This window comes from Pristis pectinata, chromosome 8 (assembly GCF_009764475.1).
Source record: "Pristis pectinata isolate sPriPec2 chromosome 8, sPriPec2.1.pri, whole genome shotgun sequence".
NCBI classification, from domain to species: Eukaryota; Metazoa; Chordata; class Chondrichthyes; order Rhinopristiformes; family Pristidae; genus Pristis; species Pristis pectinata.
The window spans coordinates 34,876,648-34,897,989 of NC_067412.1; the positions used below are offsets into that span (position 1 = coordinate 34,876,648).

The 21,342-nt window shown below is 38.9% G+C and overlaps 1 protein-coding gene across 1 annotated transcript in view; it reads left to right on the forward strand.

The window, feature by feature from the left end:
- The first annotated feature begins 1,617 nt into the window (after window positions 1–1,617).
- Window positions 1,618–21,342, forward strand: part of myo15aa (myosin XVAa) — a 135,800-nt gene continuing 116,075 nt past the window's right edge. The window contains 11 exon segments of the mRNA XM_052021366.1: window positions 1,618–1,700; window positions 2,518–2,581; window positions 6,580–6,689; window positions 7,082–7,156; window positions 8,694–8,790; window positions 10,917–11,020; window positions 11,268–11,331; window positions 16,040–16,153; window positions 16,369–16,530; window positions 17,891–18,004; window positions 20,237–20,295. Of these exon segments, the coding sequence (XP_051877326.1) occupies window positions 1,618–1,700; window positions 2,518–2,581; window positions 6,580–6,689; window positions 7,082–7,156; window positions 8,694–8,790; window positions 10,917–11,020; window positions 11,268–11,331; window positions 16,040–16,153; window positions 16,369–16,530; window positions 17,891–18,004; window positions 20,237–20,295 (1,046 nt within the window).

Sequence of the window (21,342 nt, forward strand, 5' to 3'; positions counted from 1 at the left end):
CTCCTGTTCAGGACACTGTATCATATGAACTCCACACTATTTCTCACACACTGTTATTAAGTTACCCCTCTTTCACGCATAATTGAAAGAACATTTAAGACATAAAATTAAGAGCAGGAGTAGGTAATTCAGCCCTCGAGACTGCTCTATCATTCAAATAAAATCATAACTGATCCTCAAACTCAATATTATTTTTCTTCCTTATCCCTATATTCTTTGATTCCCCTAATGTCCAAAATCTATCAATCTGTTTTTAATGAAATCAATAACTGATCATCCACAACCCTCCAGGTAGAGAACTCCAAAGATTCACCACCCTTTCATGGAAGAAATTTTCTCCTCATTCTTAAATTGTCCTAAATTGCCTTATCTCTTATTTTGAGGTTATGCCTCAGTCTCAATCTAGATGCCTACCACATTGTAAGGATTTTGTACTTTCCAGTGAGGTTACCTTACATTCTTCAAAACTCTGAAGTATAGAGGTCTTGATTTTTTAATCGCTCCTCGTATGACAGACTTGCCATCCCCGGAATTAGTGTGGCGAATTATCAGTACACTTCCATTATAGCAAATGTAGACTTTTTTTAGGTAAGGAGTTCAAAATCACACATTATACTTCAGGTGTGGTCTTGCCAAGGCCCTACATAGTTGCAGGAAAGTGTCTTTATTCCTGTACTCCTTAACCACAAATTCCTTTTACCTCCTTATTTCATCTGGAATCTCAGTTGTAGGGTATTTCTGGAAGATTTGTTGTGCCCTTTTCTGTGAAGACAGACACAAAGTATTTGTTTAATTCCTCTGCCACTTTCTTATTCCCCATTATAAATGTTCTAATCTTTGTCTGTAAGGGACCCATGTTCACCCTTGGAGTCTTTTCTTTTTAACATACCTATAACAGCTCCTATAGACTATTTTCATGTTCCTTCTTACTCTAATTTTTTTTCCCCTTTCTTTATCAGTTTTGGTCGTCTTTGCTGAATTCTAAAACAAACCTAGTCTTTGGGCATTTTGATTTTGCTGGGACATTTATGAACCTTTTCCTAAGATTTATCTTTAACTTCTCCTGTGCTGCATTGTTAGACCACTTTACCCACTGGGTCTTTGTGCCTCAGAGGAATGTATATCTGTTGCAAATCATGTATTGTACCCTATTGGAGCTCATCCTCCCTCCTCCATCCAAATCCCTTCCCACAGACACAAACCATATACTTCATCTATCTCCCTCTTCTCTGAATATGATGGGGAGGGAACGATAAAGATTGGTGAGGTGATGATAAGAGGATGGAGAGTAGAGGAGATTGTAGGTGGGTTGAGGAGAGATTGATTGCTGATTGGAGTGGAGATTAAGGGGGAAGGGAGAGTGGTTTGGAGGGAGGGAAAGAGTGAATGGCAGGTTTTAGGAATGAGGAAAGCATGTAGTGGTAATTAGAGAGATTGAGATTGGAGATGGGAAGGAGGAGGGGGGAGGGAGATGGTATGTAGGGTGTGGATGGAAGGAAGGGAGCTTGGTTTAAGGGTGTAGTTGTATCTAGTTTGAAGAACAAACTGCTCTTGATTTACTATGTCAGAGCAAAGGAATTAATTGCTTCTGCTGTTGTGGTTTGCACTTGGCTCCAGATGTACTCCCTTGGTGCTCAGCCCCTGGTGCAATTTCAGAAGCATCTAGAAGAAGATGGAGTGGAAGACATGACCCAGCTGGAGTAAGTTCAACTAAATTCAATACCCTTACTCTGCAGTGTGATGGACATTTACTTATCCAACGTACATTTCCCAGGATTTCAAACTCACAACTTTTCATTCTTCCTTTCCTCCAACCTACACCATGCTAAGTACTAGGTGTCAGTACTTTCATGATTCACATATACATTTCATTTAATTTTGTTGAGCACATTGGTAGTTAAAACTTCGTTACAGTCCTGATTACTGCAGTGCAAAGATCCTGCAGGTAGGGAAGGAATTAATGAAGTATAACAGGGATGGGCTTTGCAGGAGAACCAGGTAAACTGGAACTGTTTGATAAAGTTCTGATAAAGTTTTGTGAACCTAGGTTTCGGCTGAGACAGAACTTGCTATTATGTAGTAATTAATTTGTTTCAACACAATCCCATGAACCAGCAACCTGAAACACATAAGTTAATGGGTGCATTGATTTACATTTGTATGTTGTCCAGGAGGACCTTGGATTTAAGAGCCCAACAGTGAAGTGTTTGGACTCCAGCTGGTATTATATTTTATCCTTTTTCATTTTTTGTCCATGACACTTGTTTAAAGACTACTGATGAGGTGGAAGAATCTCAAAAGAGAGTGTCAACACAATCCTATTAGTGCAGTCCATAATAATTTGACATGCAGGTCGCTGAACGGTATGCATAGAGGCATTCACGTTGTACACAAGCTATTGGATGGAATGTGTGTAGGCACTTACACAGTACACCGTGGCATAAGGCCTGCAAGAGAATGCCTTTGCATTGTGTTCTTATTGTGTTAAAGGTTCTTGTGATATTTCTATCCTTCCAGAGACCTACATGATGGTGCGGTGTTGTACAATTTAAAGAAGAGGTTTGAAAAGCAAGTGATATATGTGAGTACTGTTATGTCTATTCTGATTTGTTTTTGGAACTAGTAATGGGAGCTAAACAAGACTTATGTAGATCAGGGATAATCAGTGAATAAAGTGAATATATTCATTCCTGATCTCCAGCTAATGTAGTTTCAAAAGTAAAAAGGCTTTCTATAATGTCCCCTCCAGTGTTTATATTTCTGCCTGTATTTAATCTAACGAAGAAGGAACCTTTGCTAAAGATCTCAGAAAATGAAGTGAAGCAAGTAGATAAGGATTGGGAAACTTACACGTGACAATAACCAGAAATAAAACTAGAAAAGGAAATGGAATAGTCAAAGGTGACCACATACCTGGAAGAAGAGACAATTTTGGTGTAATTAAAAGTGAATTTTTCTGATAAACTTGAAAGAAAACTGTCACATAAAAACAATGGATAAAGTTGAAACTTAAGACTGGAAACTGGACATGTCTTCCCAAGCACTAACAGCATAGAACAAAAGCATAGTGATAAAATTTTTGAACTTGGCTTGCCTGAGTGAACATATTAGAATTCAAACAGTACTCAAAAGAGAAGCATTGATAATTCAACTCCCTATAACCATCACTTATTATCATCTACCCCACAAGTACTATGTTTTATTGCCTATCTCTAATGATTTTAATCCAATCATCTTACATCAGGCGAGAAATTCCTTGGTACAACTCCAGAAAAATATTGCTGTGCATTTCTAAAGTATTTGTGCACATTCTTGGGTATTCTAGCACTCATTGGGAAATTCAACTCTTGACATTTCAGCAAGATTTGCCCAAGCATCTGTTTTACTGGCATGAAAGTCTCCCTAATGCACATAGAAAATGGCTCCTGCAGGCATTGGTCTTCATCAGTAGGTGCCTCTGACCACAGGAGCACTCTCCCAATCCCTCCTAACAATGCAACATCCATTCATCCAATAGTAATACTCTCCTATAGTTGGTATGCCCCTTTAAGAGCTGGCTGGAAAAATTAGACTCTCCTGGTTAAAATGCCAGCAGTTATGAGAACTTGCAATGCATCAATAGATAATGTGTTGCACAATGAAATCCATCAGTGCTGTTTTGTGATGCTTCCCAATGAAGATCTTGATCTTTACCTGACTTTCACAAAAATTATTAGGATGACTCACAGCATTGATTTAGCACTTTCTAAGCATTCTTCTAACGTTCTTCTAAACTCCAGTGAGTAGAGTCCCATCCTGTTTAACCATTCCTTGTAGTGAACCTTCTCTGAACCACCTCCAATAAAATAACATCTTTCTTTAAAAAGAGACCAAAATTATTGACAGTACTGCAGGAGTGATCTATAGAATTGCAGTAAAACTTCCCTACTACAAATACTACAAATCCCTTGAAATAAGGGCCAATATTCCAGTAGCTTTTCCTATTATCTGCTGCAACCAAGCTCAATATAGTTCACTGAGAGAAGTAGAAAGGAAAATAAGACAGGTAAAGAGGAATGATGTGAAGAGAATGGCAGTTACTATAAAAGGAAACTGAAAGCCTTCAACTGCATGTAAATATTAAATGGCTCCATTAAGAGGATATGTATGTCTAATTTGGGACCAAGAAGATGACAGTCTTTACCAAGGAAAACGATACTGCCAAAATCTCAGTAAAGGGGCTTTTGGTCCATTGAGGAAAAGGGTAATGAAGATCAAGACCTCAAGTCTGGCACAAAACTCATGGTCTATGAGGCAGTGTTCCCTGCCCTCTTACATTCTTCTGAGACTTGGACTACCTACAGCAGACATCTCCACAAAATCCTCCAAATCCACTGAAAGGATAAGTGAACAAAGGTCAACACCTCTCCCCAACTAACATCCCCAACGCTGAGGACCTAGTTACTCTCAGTCACCTTCAGTGGTCATGTTGTCCCGTTGCCTGACACCGTACTCCTGAAACACACGGTCTACTCTGAGATTACCAGATGGACAGAGAAAAAGATTCAAGGATATTCTCAAAGCTCCCTTGAAGAAGTGCAGCATCCCCACTGACTCCTAGGAATCTCTGGCCTATGACTCACTAAAGTGAAGAAGGATCATTAAGGATAGTATTAAGAAACTCGAAGCCAAATATCGAGAGCACACAGAAGGCAAAACAGGGGAAGGAGCACACCACCTCACAATCTATCCATCCATTCAACCCATTAGCCACCCCCTGCCCCATCTGCAGAAGAGTCCGTTGTTCCCACATTGTCCTCATCAGTCACCTCAGAACCTTCAAAATCAGAAGTAGAAGCAAGTTATCCTTGATCTTGAGGGACTGCCTGAGAAGAAGAAAAGTGGAGGTGGTAGATGTAATCGATGAGATGAAAATTCATGATGAGGAGTTATTAGTAGGGCTATCTATGCTTAAAGTAAACAAGATCTAAACGGGATAATTCCTAGGTTTTGAGGGCAGTGACATTGCAGAGTTTACTTAATCTTCCGGTTCTTCCTAGATATAGGAAAGGTACCAGAGGACTGGAAAATAGGAAATATAACACAGTTGTTCAGAAAGTGTGTAAGGGTATGCTCAGCAATCATAGGACGATTAGTTTAACTATGGATATAGGGAAGTTTTTAGAAACAATAATCAGGAAAGAAAGTTAATAGCACTTGGAGAAGTTTTAGATAATAAAGGTGAACCAACAAGAATTTGGAAAAGACCACATTTGTTTGATTATTTATTTGATTGATTTATTTGTTTGATTACTTATTTGTATTTATTTAGTGAGTTAAGAAAGAAATTTGATGAAGGTAATGCAGTCAATATCATCTGTACAGATTTTCAGAAAGCATTTGGCAAAATCCTATGTAAAATCTTGATTAGTAAGAATGAGGCATATGGGATCAAATAATTAGTGGCAACATGGATAAGAAATTGGCTACATACAGAGAAGAGAGAGTCATGATAATTAGTTGTTCTTCAGACTGGCAGATGGCTCCCCAGGAATCAGTACTGAAACTACTGCATTTTTCTGGTTTACATTAATGACTTGAATATGAACGTGGAGAGTAGAAGTTCAGAATTTGCAAATGATCCAAAACATGGAAGTGTGGTCATCAATGAGGAGGATTGTAACAGACAACAGCAAAATATAGATAGGCTGGCAGAATGGACAGACATGATAAATGAAACTTAATGCAGAGAATGTGTGAAGGGATACACTTTGGCAGAAAGAATGAGGACAGACAACATAGGCGAAATGGCACAGATCTATGGGATGTGCAGGAACAGGAAGACCTGGGAGTATATCTATATAAATCACTGAAGGTACCAGGACATATTGAGAGTGCAGTTTGTAAAGCATTTAAGAGCCTGGGTTTCATAATGAGAAGCAGAGTTCAAAAGTAGGGATGCTGTTTTGGACTGTTAATCCGCTCCCTTATTTAGTCATGCAGTAATTTCTCCCATCAGTGCCCTAGTTAAATGGATGCCTCTCTGTAACTCTGTGACCCTTGTCTTCCACGTGAGCTGTTCTGCCAGTTATCTGTAATGTTAGTCCAGATCCTTCACACTGCTATTCAGTATCACCTCTCACAATGATTTACTCAGAGGGTCTCTAAATAAGGACTTCCAGTTCTCTAAGTCTCCCAATTTTTCATTAACTATGATAAATTTTGGAAACTAACTGTCTCTATTTATGTTGTTTCAACTTCCTCACTTTGCCATTCAATAATTCTTATGCAAAACCAGACAGTGTTGTAATTAAGCAAGTTAGAAAAGTACCCAAATTTTGTACTGGGAAAGCTGAAATATTTCAGTATAAGAATGAGGAATGGAAGTAATTAAGGAACTCATTCAAAGAACTAGAACAGGAATGATGGTGAAATCACCTTTATCAGAATAGACGGGCAGAACAAGCAAAAACCCTGATTCCACTATGGTTAATCGTATATTTGATTTGCAATGAATATAGCTGCTGCTTTGTGCTTATAGCGAATAAGACAGGGTGACCTTCATGAAGAATTTATAAACAAACATGTTTTTTTTTGCAGACATACATTGGCAGCATCCTTTTATCTGTGAATCCATATAAGATGTACAACATTTATGGGACTGACACTGTGCTGAAATACAAAGGGAAATCGTTTGTGGATAACCCACCGTAAGTGGCCAATTATAAGGAGTGGGGCACCTTCCAGTTTCATGGTCTAGAAAATGAGTGAATACATAGTGGGAAACAGTTCAGGTGCTGAGTGTTACCAGGCTAAGGAAGAGTGGAATTAGTCAGGTTGCCTTGCTGATTTCTATTCATTGCTTCATAAAGCATGACCACCTCCTGAGGTGCTATCAACACCTGAACTTTTCACAAACCAGGAAAGGGAAACAGAAATGGGAAACAGTAATGTGTCTAACCATAGAACATAATTGGCATGTTTTGACTCTGATCAAGCTAAGATGAAAATTTCCGACTAGCAGCATAAATAAAGACAGAATAAATCTTTGTATGTAAACTATTGGAGCATTTTTTAATTACCTCATCTATTTTTCTTACAGCCACCTTTTTGCCATTGCTAATGTGGCCTACTCAAAAATGGTTGATGCCAAACACAATCAATGTATTATTATAAGGTAAAGAGTTTTTCTTTGACCATCAATCCTTGGTTTTACTTGGAGGGTCTCAAAATAGGGATCATTAACAAAGTAATAATGACCCTCCACACTTTATATATTTTGTAGTTGGTTATATCACGTCAATCTAGAATGACACAAAAAGACTTACTCAGAATAACCTGCAGTTGTTGCTTTACTCACTGGCAAACAATGCACCTCAAGCATATCATATGCCCATTAAGCAATATTATTCAGCTACTAAGATGTAAGTCAATATATCTTCAGGACTATAATGTGCCACAGCAACATAGTTACTCTCAATGTACACCATCAGAGGCCTCAAGTATGTGAGATGAAAAACAATAACACAAGTGATAGAAGCAGAAGGAGACCATACAGCCAATGAACTTGCTTCATTAATCTTGTGCCTTACATCCACTTTCCTGCCCAAACCCCATATTTCCAACATGCTTAGTTTAATTGCACATTTTCAGCATCTGCAAAGTTTTATTTCTGCAGTTTTTATATTTCAAGTTCCAGTCTTATTTCTTTCTCTTTCCACCATCTGTTCTCATTCATCTCCTATCTACATCTCTTCCAGACAGATCATCTGGAATTAACAAGCTTTTCACCCCCTATCTCAGCTGGCAGCACCACTATCTGTGCCATTCAGTCTCCACCATATCTCAGATATTCCCTTTGTTTTATCCATCACTCTGCAACTTAAAACATTTTTGAATCTAAATTTTACATCTGAAACATTAATGCACTTGCTCTCGACAGGTGCTGCCTGCATTCCCTAATCTTACTTCAGATTTCCAGCATCTACAGATATTTTTGCTTTATGCTTTTAGATAGTAGATAAGTCAGGTGGAAGTAGTCGTAAATCTTTGGAGTACTGTTAACAATTCTGGTCACTATCATAAGAAAAGAAAAGTGAGGCACTGAAGAGAGAACAAAAAGTATTTATGAATATAGTACCAGAATTCTGCATTTATACCTATTAGTTTGTTTCTGTGCTACATATTCAATATAATTCTACCTAATTCTTTCATTTTCTTTGAACACTGTCATTTCTAATAAAAATATTCCCAATGGGTTTTAAAAAAAAGCTTGACAGCAAAGAATCATCCAACAGGGAACAAGTACCTGTTTGTCTTCCAACTGGGGAGGAAGGCTTAGACCACAAAGGTGTTGGTCTTAGGCTTGTTAAGGCAGGGTTTTTAGATTAGGATGTCACATGATGAAACCTCTGGGAATTCTATCTCTGCGGTGTAATAGCACACAGAAATTCCTTTGCCACTTTTTCACTCTCTAGATCATTTAACCAACTTCCCCAGACAGCAGAAAAGAAATAACCCACCCCTCAGGTAATTACACCATGCAGTAACATTAGCCCTTAGTAATCAGTCTAAGTGTGTATTGTTTCCATGTTTTAGCCTGTCACTGGGTGTCCAAGTTAGCACTGCAACTGCTACTGCTACTGTAACACCATATCTGCCCCCAGGGAGGTAAAAGGGTTCTGAATTTACTATCTGCCTTTCTGTTTTTCAAGTGGTGAAAGCGGTTCAGGCAAGACTGAAGCCACCAAACTGGTCCTCCGCTATCTAGCTGCGGTGCACCACAAACACAAAGACAGTGTGACCCATCAGGTAATCTGCAGCAACTTTTGATAAAATACATTGGCAGGCAAAATACTTTCCAGTTGCTACACACAGCCATCTTCACAAATAATCACTCTTCAGGGAATTTAGCTTTAATGTTTAGCTTTAATGCAACTCACATTTCCTATCATGTAGCAAGTATTGTAGCAGGTTAGTGTCTGTGATGATGCCACACTCATAGCTTTGGCCGTCAATGCATTTCCTACAGAGGTCACTTGTTCTCAGGGTTAAGGATGCTGGCAGAGTTTAAGTTTCCAAGGGGTCATATCCTCTGCTTGGGGATCCATATACAGTGACCATTCTTCATGAAAATGAGTTCTCGTAGGTGTTTGGAGTATCTTGGACTTGAACCCAATACAGTACAGCAGGATTAACCAAGCAGCAATTATGGGCAGAATGAATTCTCTTTAATTTCAGAGGACCAACATTATTTATACCCAGTCCTTAATTCTGGTTGAAATCAGGAATTCACAACTGAACCTAGCACCTTGGCAAGCAACATTACTTCTGATGTTGCATTTCATGAATTACTACTCCAAAAAGTGGAGGTTATGGGATTTACCACTGATTGCAAGATTTCTCTAATAGAGAATGGCAAGAACAGGAGGAGGCCATTCAGGCTCCCAACCCTAAACTCCAATTCAGTTAGGTGGTGGCTAATCTGCACCATCATTTATCCACATCTGTTCCATATCCCTTGATAATTGTACCCAACAAAGTTCTATTAATTTCATTTGACCCCAACATCTTTTTGGAGAGGAAGTTCCATAATTCCACTGGATCCAGGAAAAACTGAAAATGCAAAATTTCTGCTTTTGCCTATGATTTATTTATTTACATGGACATTCAGCTAATTCAATCAGGTAAGAATGGGAATGACATTATGTTCTACAAATAGTGACAGAGTGGTGAGGACCCCTTAGTTCATCTCTGGGAAATTCTTTTCTGCTCCTTCCAAGCCTTCAAAAGCTCCGATCTCACCCAACATGCAAGGAGACCAAAGCTACACACAGTATCTCAAGTTAGGTCTCACCACACTTTAGGAAAAGGACAAAGTAATGCTCTTCTGTTTTGAATGGTCTTTGATTGATGTATTTGTGCTTTGTATCCTATTATTTATATAGTAATATTATATACTATTATTTATATCTTCTGCCTCTTTTTCACATTACTGCTCCATGGTCTCTGTGAAGATTGAGGTATGGTACTGATTGCTGTGTGTATCTTTCAAAAAGGCTAGAATGACCTGCACCACTTCCAAGCTCAGCCCAATAGTTCAAATGCAATTAAGATTGCAACGTCATCTTTGAAAGATGTTTGAGAAACCTTGGGAACCTGAACTAATTGCACCAGGCCTGTCAATATTCGCATAGAGAAGTTGTTTTAAATGGAAATTCAGACCAAGATAGTATCTTCCACCAGAATTTAAACTAAGGTCAATTTTAATTGTTTGGCCAATTGGGAAAGGAGTTAACTTTTAGTTACACTAGCCAACTTTAACTTGTTTTAAATTCCCACCTGATTACCAATCAAAGGTCTTTTTCTAACACACCTGCTGTGCATTTCCCATATTTGAGGATCTTCATGCTGGGAGGCAAATCCTTTCTGTATCTCCAATGTTGAAAATTGATTGAAATTTGGACTTCTTGTGCCCATTGTAAGCATTAAAAAAAATACAGAAACTAAAGGGCTGAGAATTTTATTTCAACCATCTGTTTCAATGACAAACTCTCTCATTTCAGGTATATCATTAACAGATGGATTGCTGGTCAGGTTTGGGACACTTAGTCACAAATATGTAAATCAGAATGGTGCAGTGAGAGACTACAAATCTGCTTAAAGTGATGAAGTTGTGTTTTGTCTTAGTGAAGTAACATTTTAAAATAGATTATTTTAGCTGAAATGAAAATACAGAATACTCAGCTAGTCATGTGCATGTGTGAGAGATAAACAAAATTATCATTTAAGATAGATGACCTTTTATCAAATCTAGAAATGTCAGGGGTTAAACATTTTATAAGATGCAGAGGCAGTAAGTCAGTGTAAGTGAGCCTTGAAGTAATGTTTTGTATTCACTTCTGATGAAGTCATTATTTTCTCCTATTTTTGAACAGATTCTTGAAGCCACCCCTCTTCTGGAGTCATTTGGGAATGCCAAAACTGTACGAAATGATAATTCCAGTAGGTTTGGGAAATACATTGAAATTTTTTTGCAGGAGTAAGTACTAACATTTATCTGCTCATGTAATCCAAATATCCATAGCCTCCTCACCCATTCGCCCCTCACTCCTCAATATACCCTCTTTCACCTACTCACCCAATCTTTTACCCCCACTCACCCTCTCACTTATAAATGGACCATCCTCCTCCCACCGTCTCTCCCCTCTGCTCCTGCAGTGCTTTGTGCCTGGAGTGCTGAAAGCTTGGTTATTTGTCTCAGCCCTAATAACAATTTCTCTTTACAGTGGAGTGATATGCGGTGCCATAACCTCACAGTATCTTCTTGAAAAGTCAAGGATTGTGTTTCAGGTGTGTTCAATACCTTTACTGTAAATGGATTAATGTAAATGGATGGTTGGTCATTGGCACGGAGTCGATGGGTTGAAGAGCCTGTTTCTGTGCTGTATCTCTCTCTGTGACTGTTCTACATGGCTCAGGTCAAGCAGGCTAACTTGCTTGATGATGTAATTAGCTATGTATGAAGAGTACCTCAAATGTATCCAGACCCTGCAGAAACCCAAAATATAGTTGAAAGGTATGCTAAGTATGTGCCACATCATAACAGCCAAATATGCACCTTAAAACAAAGCATGTTTGAAATGGATCCATGTGCTGTAGAGCAAAGGAGCAACTTCTGCTGCCAAATATAGGAAGTTCCTCATCAGGTCTCAACCTAATTAGAAACCAGTCAGACTGTATATTATTATTTTAGAAACCTCTGAGATAAATTTAACTTCATCTGTCTTGTGTGTTGAATACAATGAAGAGTAAATTTGGATGGAGTGTAAAAGTACCATGGCTTAAACTGCACAGAAGAGTGAATTTAGTGCTTTCAAAGGGGATGGGTGTAAAGGGAATGGTGGGGAGAGATTATGTTTAAAAGCAGCAGTAAATAAAGCAGGCGGATGTTAAGGACTGGGGTTGGGGGCCGTGATAATGGGGTGTGATTAAGTAAATGGGTTAAAGGAGAAATATGTATTGCTGTGGGGGGAAAAGTGAGCAAAAGATGTAACCAACCCAATTCCGTTTGCTATTTTCTGGCAGGTTAGGTTAAAATTATATCCAACATTTGCATAACTCTTCTTTGGCCGGTTGAAAGTGGGACTAGAGATGATTCCTTCTCAAAAATACATCATGTAGACATTTTTAAAAATTGACCTATATGGGTTTTCTCTTAGTGTTTTGTCAGCTTTGAGTTGTTTCCTACTTCAGTCTTTCTAGATTGTTGGACGTGTTGTTCTCTGACCCAACAGAAGCCACCCATTTGCTTGCTGCCTTTAACACCTTGTGTCAGATTTTGTATTTGCATAATGCAATTCCAACTGATTGAGTTGGATCATCCGATGTACCGCTGGCAGTTATGGTAGTAATTGCCATCGTTAACCACTTTTGCTGTGTGGAAAGGCCGTGGTTCAGCAATGGCATGCACTTCAACTGATCCATCAACCTTCTGATGTGTCAAATGTCAATGCTATCACTCTTTCACAGCAACATAGAGTTCACTGTAAGCTCAACATCTATGAAAACTGCCTGTCAGCAGACGATGCTCACAACTGGTGACCTAGGCAGGGATAGCATGTCGGCATAAACCACAAAAACATAAGAACATAGGAAAATAGGAGCAGGAAGAGGCACCGCAGTCCCTCAAGCCTGTTTCACCATTCAATATAATCTGTCCCAGGCCTCAACTCCTCTTCTAATGCCAGATCCCCATAGCCCTCAATTCCCTGACCTTTCAAAAATATATCTACCTCCACTTTAACTACTTCTAATGATCTAGCCTTCGCAAATCTCAAGGGTAGAGAATTCCAGCAATCCTCTACCCTTTGTGAGAAGAAATTTCTATGCAACTCATTTTTAAATTACCGGCCCCTTACCTTGAAACTATGTTGCCTTAAGCCACTCCCACCAGTGGAAACATCTCAACATCTATGTCATGCTCCCTTAGGACCTTGCTCATTTCCATAAGACCATCCTTCATTCTTCTAAACTTCCAAGAATATGGACTCACGCTGTTTAGCCCCTATTGATAGGGCAATTCTCTTATCCCAGGAATTAAACTGGTGAATCTCCTCCAGACTGACTCCAGTGCTACTGAATCCTTGCTTAAGCAAGTGGACCAAAATTGTGTGCAGAACTCCAGGTGTGGTCTCACCAAAACCCTGTGCAGGTTTCCAAACTCCAATCTCTTTGCAATAAAGGCAATTTGCTTTCTTAATTACTTGCTGCACCTGTCACTATAGCTGATCATCAGTTCACATTCTTCATCCACATTAAATTGTTGAAGTTACCTCTCCTTGGTTCCTGATCTTTGGATTTTTGGTCTATAAATTGGAAAGTCTACCTTGCCTGGCCAAAAGGCTTACAGCCAAAAGATCCATCCCCCAGGAAATAGTTCATACTTAAACATCAGGGTAATACAAATGATCAGGGGAATACTTCAGTGCTGAACAGAGGTGGTTTTAGTAGAATCTTTTGAGATTGAAGTGTAGCATCATAGATAAAATATAAATAAATGTGATATGGCTGGATATTTTGCTATTATTTATTATTAATGCAATAAAATGATGACACAGGACCACAGATGGAATATTGTGTACAGATTTGGTGTCTCTACAGAAGGAAGCATTTATATGCAATAAAGGGAATGCAATGAAGGTTCACCAGATTGAAACCTGAGAGGAGAGAATTGTCCTTTGAGGAGTGATTAAGCAGATGGGGTTTTTATTCTCTAAAGTTTGGAAGAATGAAAGGTGAACTCATTGAAACATACAACATTTTCATGGGGCTTAACAAGATTGATGCAGGGATAATGTTTCACTTGGCTGGAGAGTCTAGAACCATAGGTCACAGACTCTAAACAAGTGGTCAGCCATTCACAAGAAAATAGGAGCAGGAGTAGACCACTTGGTCCCACCATTCAATATGATCATAGCTGATCTTCCCCAGGCCTCAACACTTCCTCTGTGCTGGATCCTCATAACCCTCAATGCCCTGATCTTTAAAATACTTCAAATGAGCTGATAAGAAATTCTCTGGGGTTAAATATTCTAGAGAGTCACTACCCTCTATGAGAAAAAATTTCCATGTACCTTTGTTTTAAATGAGCGGTCCCTCATCTTGAAACTATGTTTCCTCATCCAAGACTCTCCCACTAGTAAAAACTTCTCAACACCTATTATGCCTCTTAGGATATTATTTGTTTCAATAAGATCACCCCTCATTCTCCTAAACCCTAAGGAATACAGACCCACCTGTACAATTGAATTAAAACTTCCTGTTTCTAAACTCCAACTTCTTTGCAATGAAGGCCAGTATGCCATTTGCTTTAACTTCTTGTTGCAATTGCCTGCTAACTTTTTGTGATTTAGACACAAGAACCCCTAGATTCCTCCATACTTCACTGATTTACAGTCTCTTACCACTGAAATAATAATATCTTTTGATTCCATTTACTGAAGTACAAAACCTCACACTTTCCCACAATAAACGCCTTTTGCTAACTTCACGCGCACTCGCTCAATCTATCTACATCCCATTGCAGAGTCACAATATCCTCACTGTATTATGCCCTTCCACTTATTTTTGTGTCATCAGCAAACTTGAAAGCCTTACATTCTGCATCCTCCTCCAGGTCATTAATATAAATAACTGATAACTGAGGACTAAGAACTGATCCCTGAGTTACTCCACTACTCACATCCATCCAATCTAAAAAAGATCCATTTTTTCCAACTCTCTGCATTCTACGTCATAACCAGTTTTCAATCCATGCTAACACACTTCCTCCATGAGCTCTTAACTTGTGCACCAGCCTCTTATGTGGCACTTGGTCAAATACCTTTTGGAAATGCAAATACAAAAAATCTACAGGATCCCCTCAATGAACCTACTTGTTACATACAATTCAAGCAAATTTGTCAAATATGATTGCCTTTTGTGAAACTGTGTTGACTTTGTATGATTATATTAAGCTTTCCTAAATGATTAGCTAGTTCTTTGATTTGGATGAGTTTTAGTTCTCACTTTTAATCCAATGTAATTTTGTGGTATGCATGATTTAATAAACATTGTGCGCAATAGAAGTGAATAGAAAATGGCTTATTATTTTAAAGACTATTATGTAGAAGTAAATCCTAAGTTTGTTTCCATTTTGTATTCAGCTGCTTGGCAGATTCAGAATCTTTAAAACCATTAGTTTAGTTTAATAAAAAGTGCCTGACCTCCATCTGCTTCTGCAAATGCCATTCAGAATGAGGACAGTGAATCAGGAACAGATTGGAAAATATCTTAATAATAATCACTGTAGACAGCAAGCAGCCAGCATTGTGTGTTGGCAGAATTTAAAATCATATTTGTAAAGGAATAACAGCAGCGCAATTTTTTATAAGGGAAAAGTGATTTTGTATGATACATAGTGCTCAACAATGTTTACACACCCAACAGCCCTAATAAAACTTTATATAAAGCACCAGTAAGAACATATTTCAACATTTCAGAAATAATGATATTGTGCATCCAACGGCTTCATCAGAATTTATGCTTCACTTCCTCACAGAAGTACTATTAATAATGACTGGGGTAGTTTTAGGGAGTGTGGCTTTAAGGCTGACATCATTGCCATTCATGAAGACTGATCTCCATGTGCTGGTGAGGCCTGCGCCACATGAGATTCACAAATGAAGAGGACTACTGTGTACAATCAGAGGTACCATATGGAGGGTGAGTCATGGGTTAGTGATTGGGGGTTACACCATACTACTAAAAAGATTGAATGGTGATTTGGATGATGCAGCTCAATGCTACACCCATTCTATAAAGCGGTAAGGATTAACAACCACAACCTAATCAATGCAATAAAACTATACAGTGGAAATCAAATCCACTGATAAATTCAGATTTACTAGGGCACAATGGGATTGGTAGTTGTGGGAAAATGGTGAAAAATGTTATTTGGACATAAGACAAAAAATGGAAAGTGGTGGAATTACCTTTCTTTATATTTTTTAATATCTAGGCCAAAAATGAAAGAAATTACCATATTTTCTATGAGATGCTGGCAGGACTCCCAAGTCAGCAGAAGCAAAAGTTCTACCTGCAGGAGGCTGAGACATATTACTACCTGAATCAGGTACAGTCTTTAAAAGGTTCAGGTACCAGTGTTATTCATTGCTCAGCAGTTAAATGTGCCCCCTGGTGTAAAAGTAATTATCTGATAAGGCATTAGATGTCTTCAAAGATGCTTGAACCATAAATAAATTGGCTGGAGAGTGGATCAATGATACCTTATTCATTTGGTCTGCAAAATATTTAGAAAAACATTTCAGACAATATTTGTATTTTCAGGGTGGAAACTGTGAAATTTGGGGGAAGGATGATGGGGAGGACTTCCTCAGGCTACTCAGCTCAATGGAGGTGCTTGGTTTTAGCCCAGAAGAACAGAACAGCATTTTCCGCATTCTCTCTTCGGTTCTTCACCTGGGGAATGTCTACTTCGAGAAATATGAGGTTTGTTTTTTAAGCATTAACATTTTTACTGAAATAAAAGGAAAATGATTCAAACAGTCTTAGGTCAAATACCACTTGTAGGGAACTTGTTGTCAGAACTATGGCTTTATCTGTGCAGGCTAATTCTGTAAAGATAGTGCATTAATGCAGACTGGGACACACAGGCTGCAGTGTTTAATCTCTGGTCTCTGTCATTGGCTGCTCTGGTTTCTTAGGCACAGGGCTTCTGAAAATATAAGGGTAAAATACAGGTTGGAACCTAATTAAAGGTAATACAATTATAAATTTACAGAATAGATCTCTGTAATACAGATACAGGCTACAATCTAATTGAGGGATTTTAATAGGTGTTAGACAAAATAGTTGATTTTGCAGAAGCAATTTATAGGCCACAATCTAATTGAAAGTGTTGGAAGGTTTATAAATAGAATGATGTATCCTTGTAAGGATTTAATCTCATCAGGGAGGTCTAAATTACATGATAAACTGTTGAATCAAATGGCTGTACGCTTTAATTGTAGTGACACCTGATATGATATGTTATCAGGGATGTTTTCCCAGTCTAGCTGGCAATTAAAGAATGCCTAGAATTGATGACTTTAGGATACCATTACCTTTACTGCCAAGTACCATCCTGCTCTCACCTTCACATGGTCCATTCCTAACTCTCTTTCTTAGTTTTTTTATCTTCAGTTCAGGGTGACCAGTTCGTGGAACACCTCCATTCAGTCCAGAAGTGTGACCTTGAATTTCTAATAGTCGGACACTTTAATTTTTTATTGCATTCAACTCTTACCTTTTCACCCTCAGCCTGCCACACGTCTCAAATAAAGCTTTACATAAGTTTGGAGAAGTTTGCCTTGTTTTTTGACCAGAGACTTTATATCTTTCTATATAGAAATCAGCAATTTTAAATAATCAGCATGACCCACAGTTTCATTTCACATTTCCTGCAGTCATTGTTTTATTCAGCTGGTAGTTTCAGAAAATTATTCTGCTTCCCTTATTTACACCTCTCTCAGATTTATAGTTTACTTTCTTACTTATCCCATTATCCTGCACTATCATCTCTTTTGCTGTTACTCTCTCCTCACTTCCACCAAATTACAGACCTCCCTGATGTCTTCTGCTCCCCTCCCACCTTTCTCTGTATTTCAAAATACATTAATCTCTAGCTTTCCTCAGTTTTCATGAAAGTTCATCAAGCTAAAATGTCAACTCTGTACCTCTTTCCACAGATGCTGCCTGACATCCTGAGTATCTCCAGAATTCTCCATGTGATATTTTGTTTAGGATTTCCAGCAGTTGTAGTATTTTAATTTGTCCGTTGTTGGTTTTGGCATGTGCTTAACTGTTACAGACCGATTCACAAGAGGTGGCATCAGTAGTCAGTGCTCATGAAATCCGAGTGGTGGCAGAACTACTACAGGTGTCTCCTGAGGGTCTGCAAAAATGCATCACGTATAAAGTGACGGTAAGTCATGGTTTCTGATGTTGCAGAACATGCCACTAGTGAAGTTCTTTAGAGTCAATCTCCTTGTGGAATGATCAAGTAATTAAGCAGCTTTACATGGTAATCTCAGATTCACATTACTAAACATACATTATACTGGAACCAAACCACGATATGTTTGAGAGTCAAAGGGAAATCCCTACCAGCATTATCTTCAATTCAGTAGAATGCAGTTGCAAGAGGCAAAGAGACAATTTTAGAATGAAAGAGTTGCATACGTTTAGCACTGTGTGCATTATCTTGTGACTCCCTAATTTAGGAGCAGTGGCCAGATGCTCAAATCAGCCATCATTTCCATCCAACTTAACCCTTTCAATGCTGATCAGTCACTACCCAAAGTTTTTCACATACGGTCAACAGGGATCTGAACAGGGATCAAAGATAGATTGTCCTCTTAGGGACCATGATATTTTATCTGCTTTTTTTTCACCCTATTCCTCAACAACATATCCTCAATGTGCCTTGCCCTATCAATTATTGTTCCAATTACAACCACCCTTCTAAGTTTCTGGATGTTATTACTTCCTTTCAGGTCTATGCTATCCATCCCATTTCTATGAAATTTTGATATGTTCCCAATGGCAAAATATGGTAAAACAATCAAAGTTATGGACAATATCCAAAGTGATTGTCTTTAGCCTGTTATATCTATCCTCTGTCTCCCATTATTATTCAACAGAATTCATCACACTTTATTCTTCCACTACTTCTCTCCCTGTCATCCCACTTTGAGAAGCTGAGGTTGTATAAAATCTCCAGCACTGATTTGTTAAAAATAGAGTCGTTTATGATCTAATGATGTTCAAAACTGTCACAGACATTGAAATGAAATCTCTACTGTAATGTAGAAAACTCAACTGTCAATATAACAAATATGGTAAATGAATAGTAGATCTATTTTAGTGATTTGGTGGAAGAATAAATATTTGATTAAACAAAGGGTTTAACACTACTGCTCTATTTCAGATGTAGCCATGGAATTCCTTCTTTCTACCTAAGAGTGCAGACAGGGCTTTGTGCAGCATCTCTTCTGCAGAAAGACATACCTGATGTATTGCTCCTCTGACAGTACAGCCGTCTCTGTACTGCCTCTCCAACTATGCAGAGCATCCTCAGTACTGACCCTCTGACAATGCAGTGCTCCTGTAGTATTGCCTGTCTGACAGTGCAGTGCTCCCATGGTACTGCCCCTCCAACAGTGTAGTGCTCCCTCAACACTCCCACTCCACCCATGCAGTGCTCCTGCAGTACTGCCTCTTCAACAGTGTACTGCTTCCTCAGCATTGCCCTTCTGATTGCATTGCATCCTCAGCTCCCGCTCAGATGTAGTATTTCCACAGTATGGATCCTCTAATAATGCCACATTCTCGCAGTACTGCCCCTACAATAGTACAGCTTCCCCTTAGTATTTCCTGTTTGAGAGCAATACTGCCACACTGTTGCCCTTGTGATGGTTTCAGCACTCTTTCACTACTCCTCTCTGAAACTAAAGTGCTGCCAAGGATGGAACATCACTCTCTCAACAATGATCTCCAACGGTCCAGAGTTCCTTCTCTTGAACACTGGAGCTTCACCTCACACTTTAAATTTGCAACTCTTCTGGCTTCTGTCCTGTCCACTGTACTGTCACACCAATACTGTGCTAGTTCCTCAGGACTGCATCAGAATATCAGCTTGGAATTTCTCTCCAAACTTCTGGATAGGGTCTGAAACTCAAAACCATGAGGATGCATCTGCAGTGCCTGTTCTCACTATCTTTCTGAACAGTTTCAAAGGCATTTTACACATAGTAAGGTGAACTCTATATTCCCTTCCGATTTACCTCAAAATTAGCCTACAATACAATTGAGTTCATCAGATCAATCTGCAGCAGGATTTGACATTGTGTGTTTGTTGTGTGGACATGCCAATGGCCACTCCTCCACCCTGCCACCTTTCATAGGCTCCCACATTCTACTTACATTGGGTGCATGACTCTTACATGACATAATTGAGTGTTTCCCTGCACCCCCATCCCAGGTGAATCAAGAGTCCAAGCAATTCTGAGTCCAGATGTTTAATCATAACACTAGGCAACCTAGGATCCAATTCTATTTCCTCTTTGTCATGTAAGTGCTGTAATGTATTTTAATAACAAAATACTACACATTGACATTGAATTCCAAGGAGCTCTTTTGTGTTTCTTTCCCTCAGGAAACCATGAGAGAGAAGATTTTCACCCCTCTAACAGTGGAAAGTGCAGTTGATGCCAGGTAAGACCAAGAGCATTTATATTTCCTGCTTGATATTGATAAATTAGGCATATCACTACTTATACTATTGTGACCTAGAAATGTTTTTTAAATCATTATGAGTTGATAATGACAGATCAATTATGGGAAAATAATGTAATGGAGAAAATAGACTAGCCATACATTTTGTTGCCCATTTTATATAAAGCACAGTGCTTTTGTGGTGCTAGCCAATGGTACAGTATGTACATTATGTTTGCAGTCTCTGCACTCAGTAGACTAGAATCATGAAATATCTCAATGGATTCCCAGAGGCAAAACTGCCTTGAAGGAAGGTCTTGGTAGCCATTATGATGTTAGGCAGTTTAGAACATAAAACAGTACAGCTCAGTACAAGCCCTTCGGTCCAGGATGTTGTGCCGACCTATATAAACCTACTCCATGATCAATCTATCCCTTCCCTCCTATGTAACCCATAACCCTCCATTTTTCTTAATCCATGTGCCTATCTAAGAGTCTTTTAAATTTCCATGTTGTATCAGCTTCTACTACCACTCCCCGCAGTGCGTTCCAGGCACCCACCATTTTCTGTGTAAAAAGCCTACCTCTGACATCTCCCTGAAACTTTCCACCTCTGACAAGCTGATATTCTCTGGTATTGGCCATTGCCGCCCTGGGGAAAAGGTGCTTTTTGTCCACTCTATCTACTGTATGTCCCTCATAATCTTATACACCTCTATCAAGTTGCCTCTCATCCTGTATCACTCCAAAGAGAAAAGTCCGAGCACGCTTAACCTTTCCTCACAAGACATGTTCTCTAATCCAGGCAGCATCCTGGTAAATCTCCTCTGCACCCTCTCTAAAGCTTCCACATCCTTCCTATAATGAGGTGACCAGAACTGAACATAATACTCTAAATGTGGTCTAACCAGAGTTTTATAGAGCTGCAACATTACCTCGTGACTCTTGAACTCAGTCCCCCGACTAATGAAGACCAGCACATGAAACCACCCTATCGACTTGCGTGGCAACTTTGAGGGATCTATGGACTTGGACCCCAAGATCCCT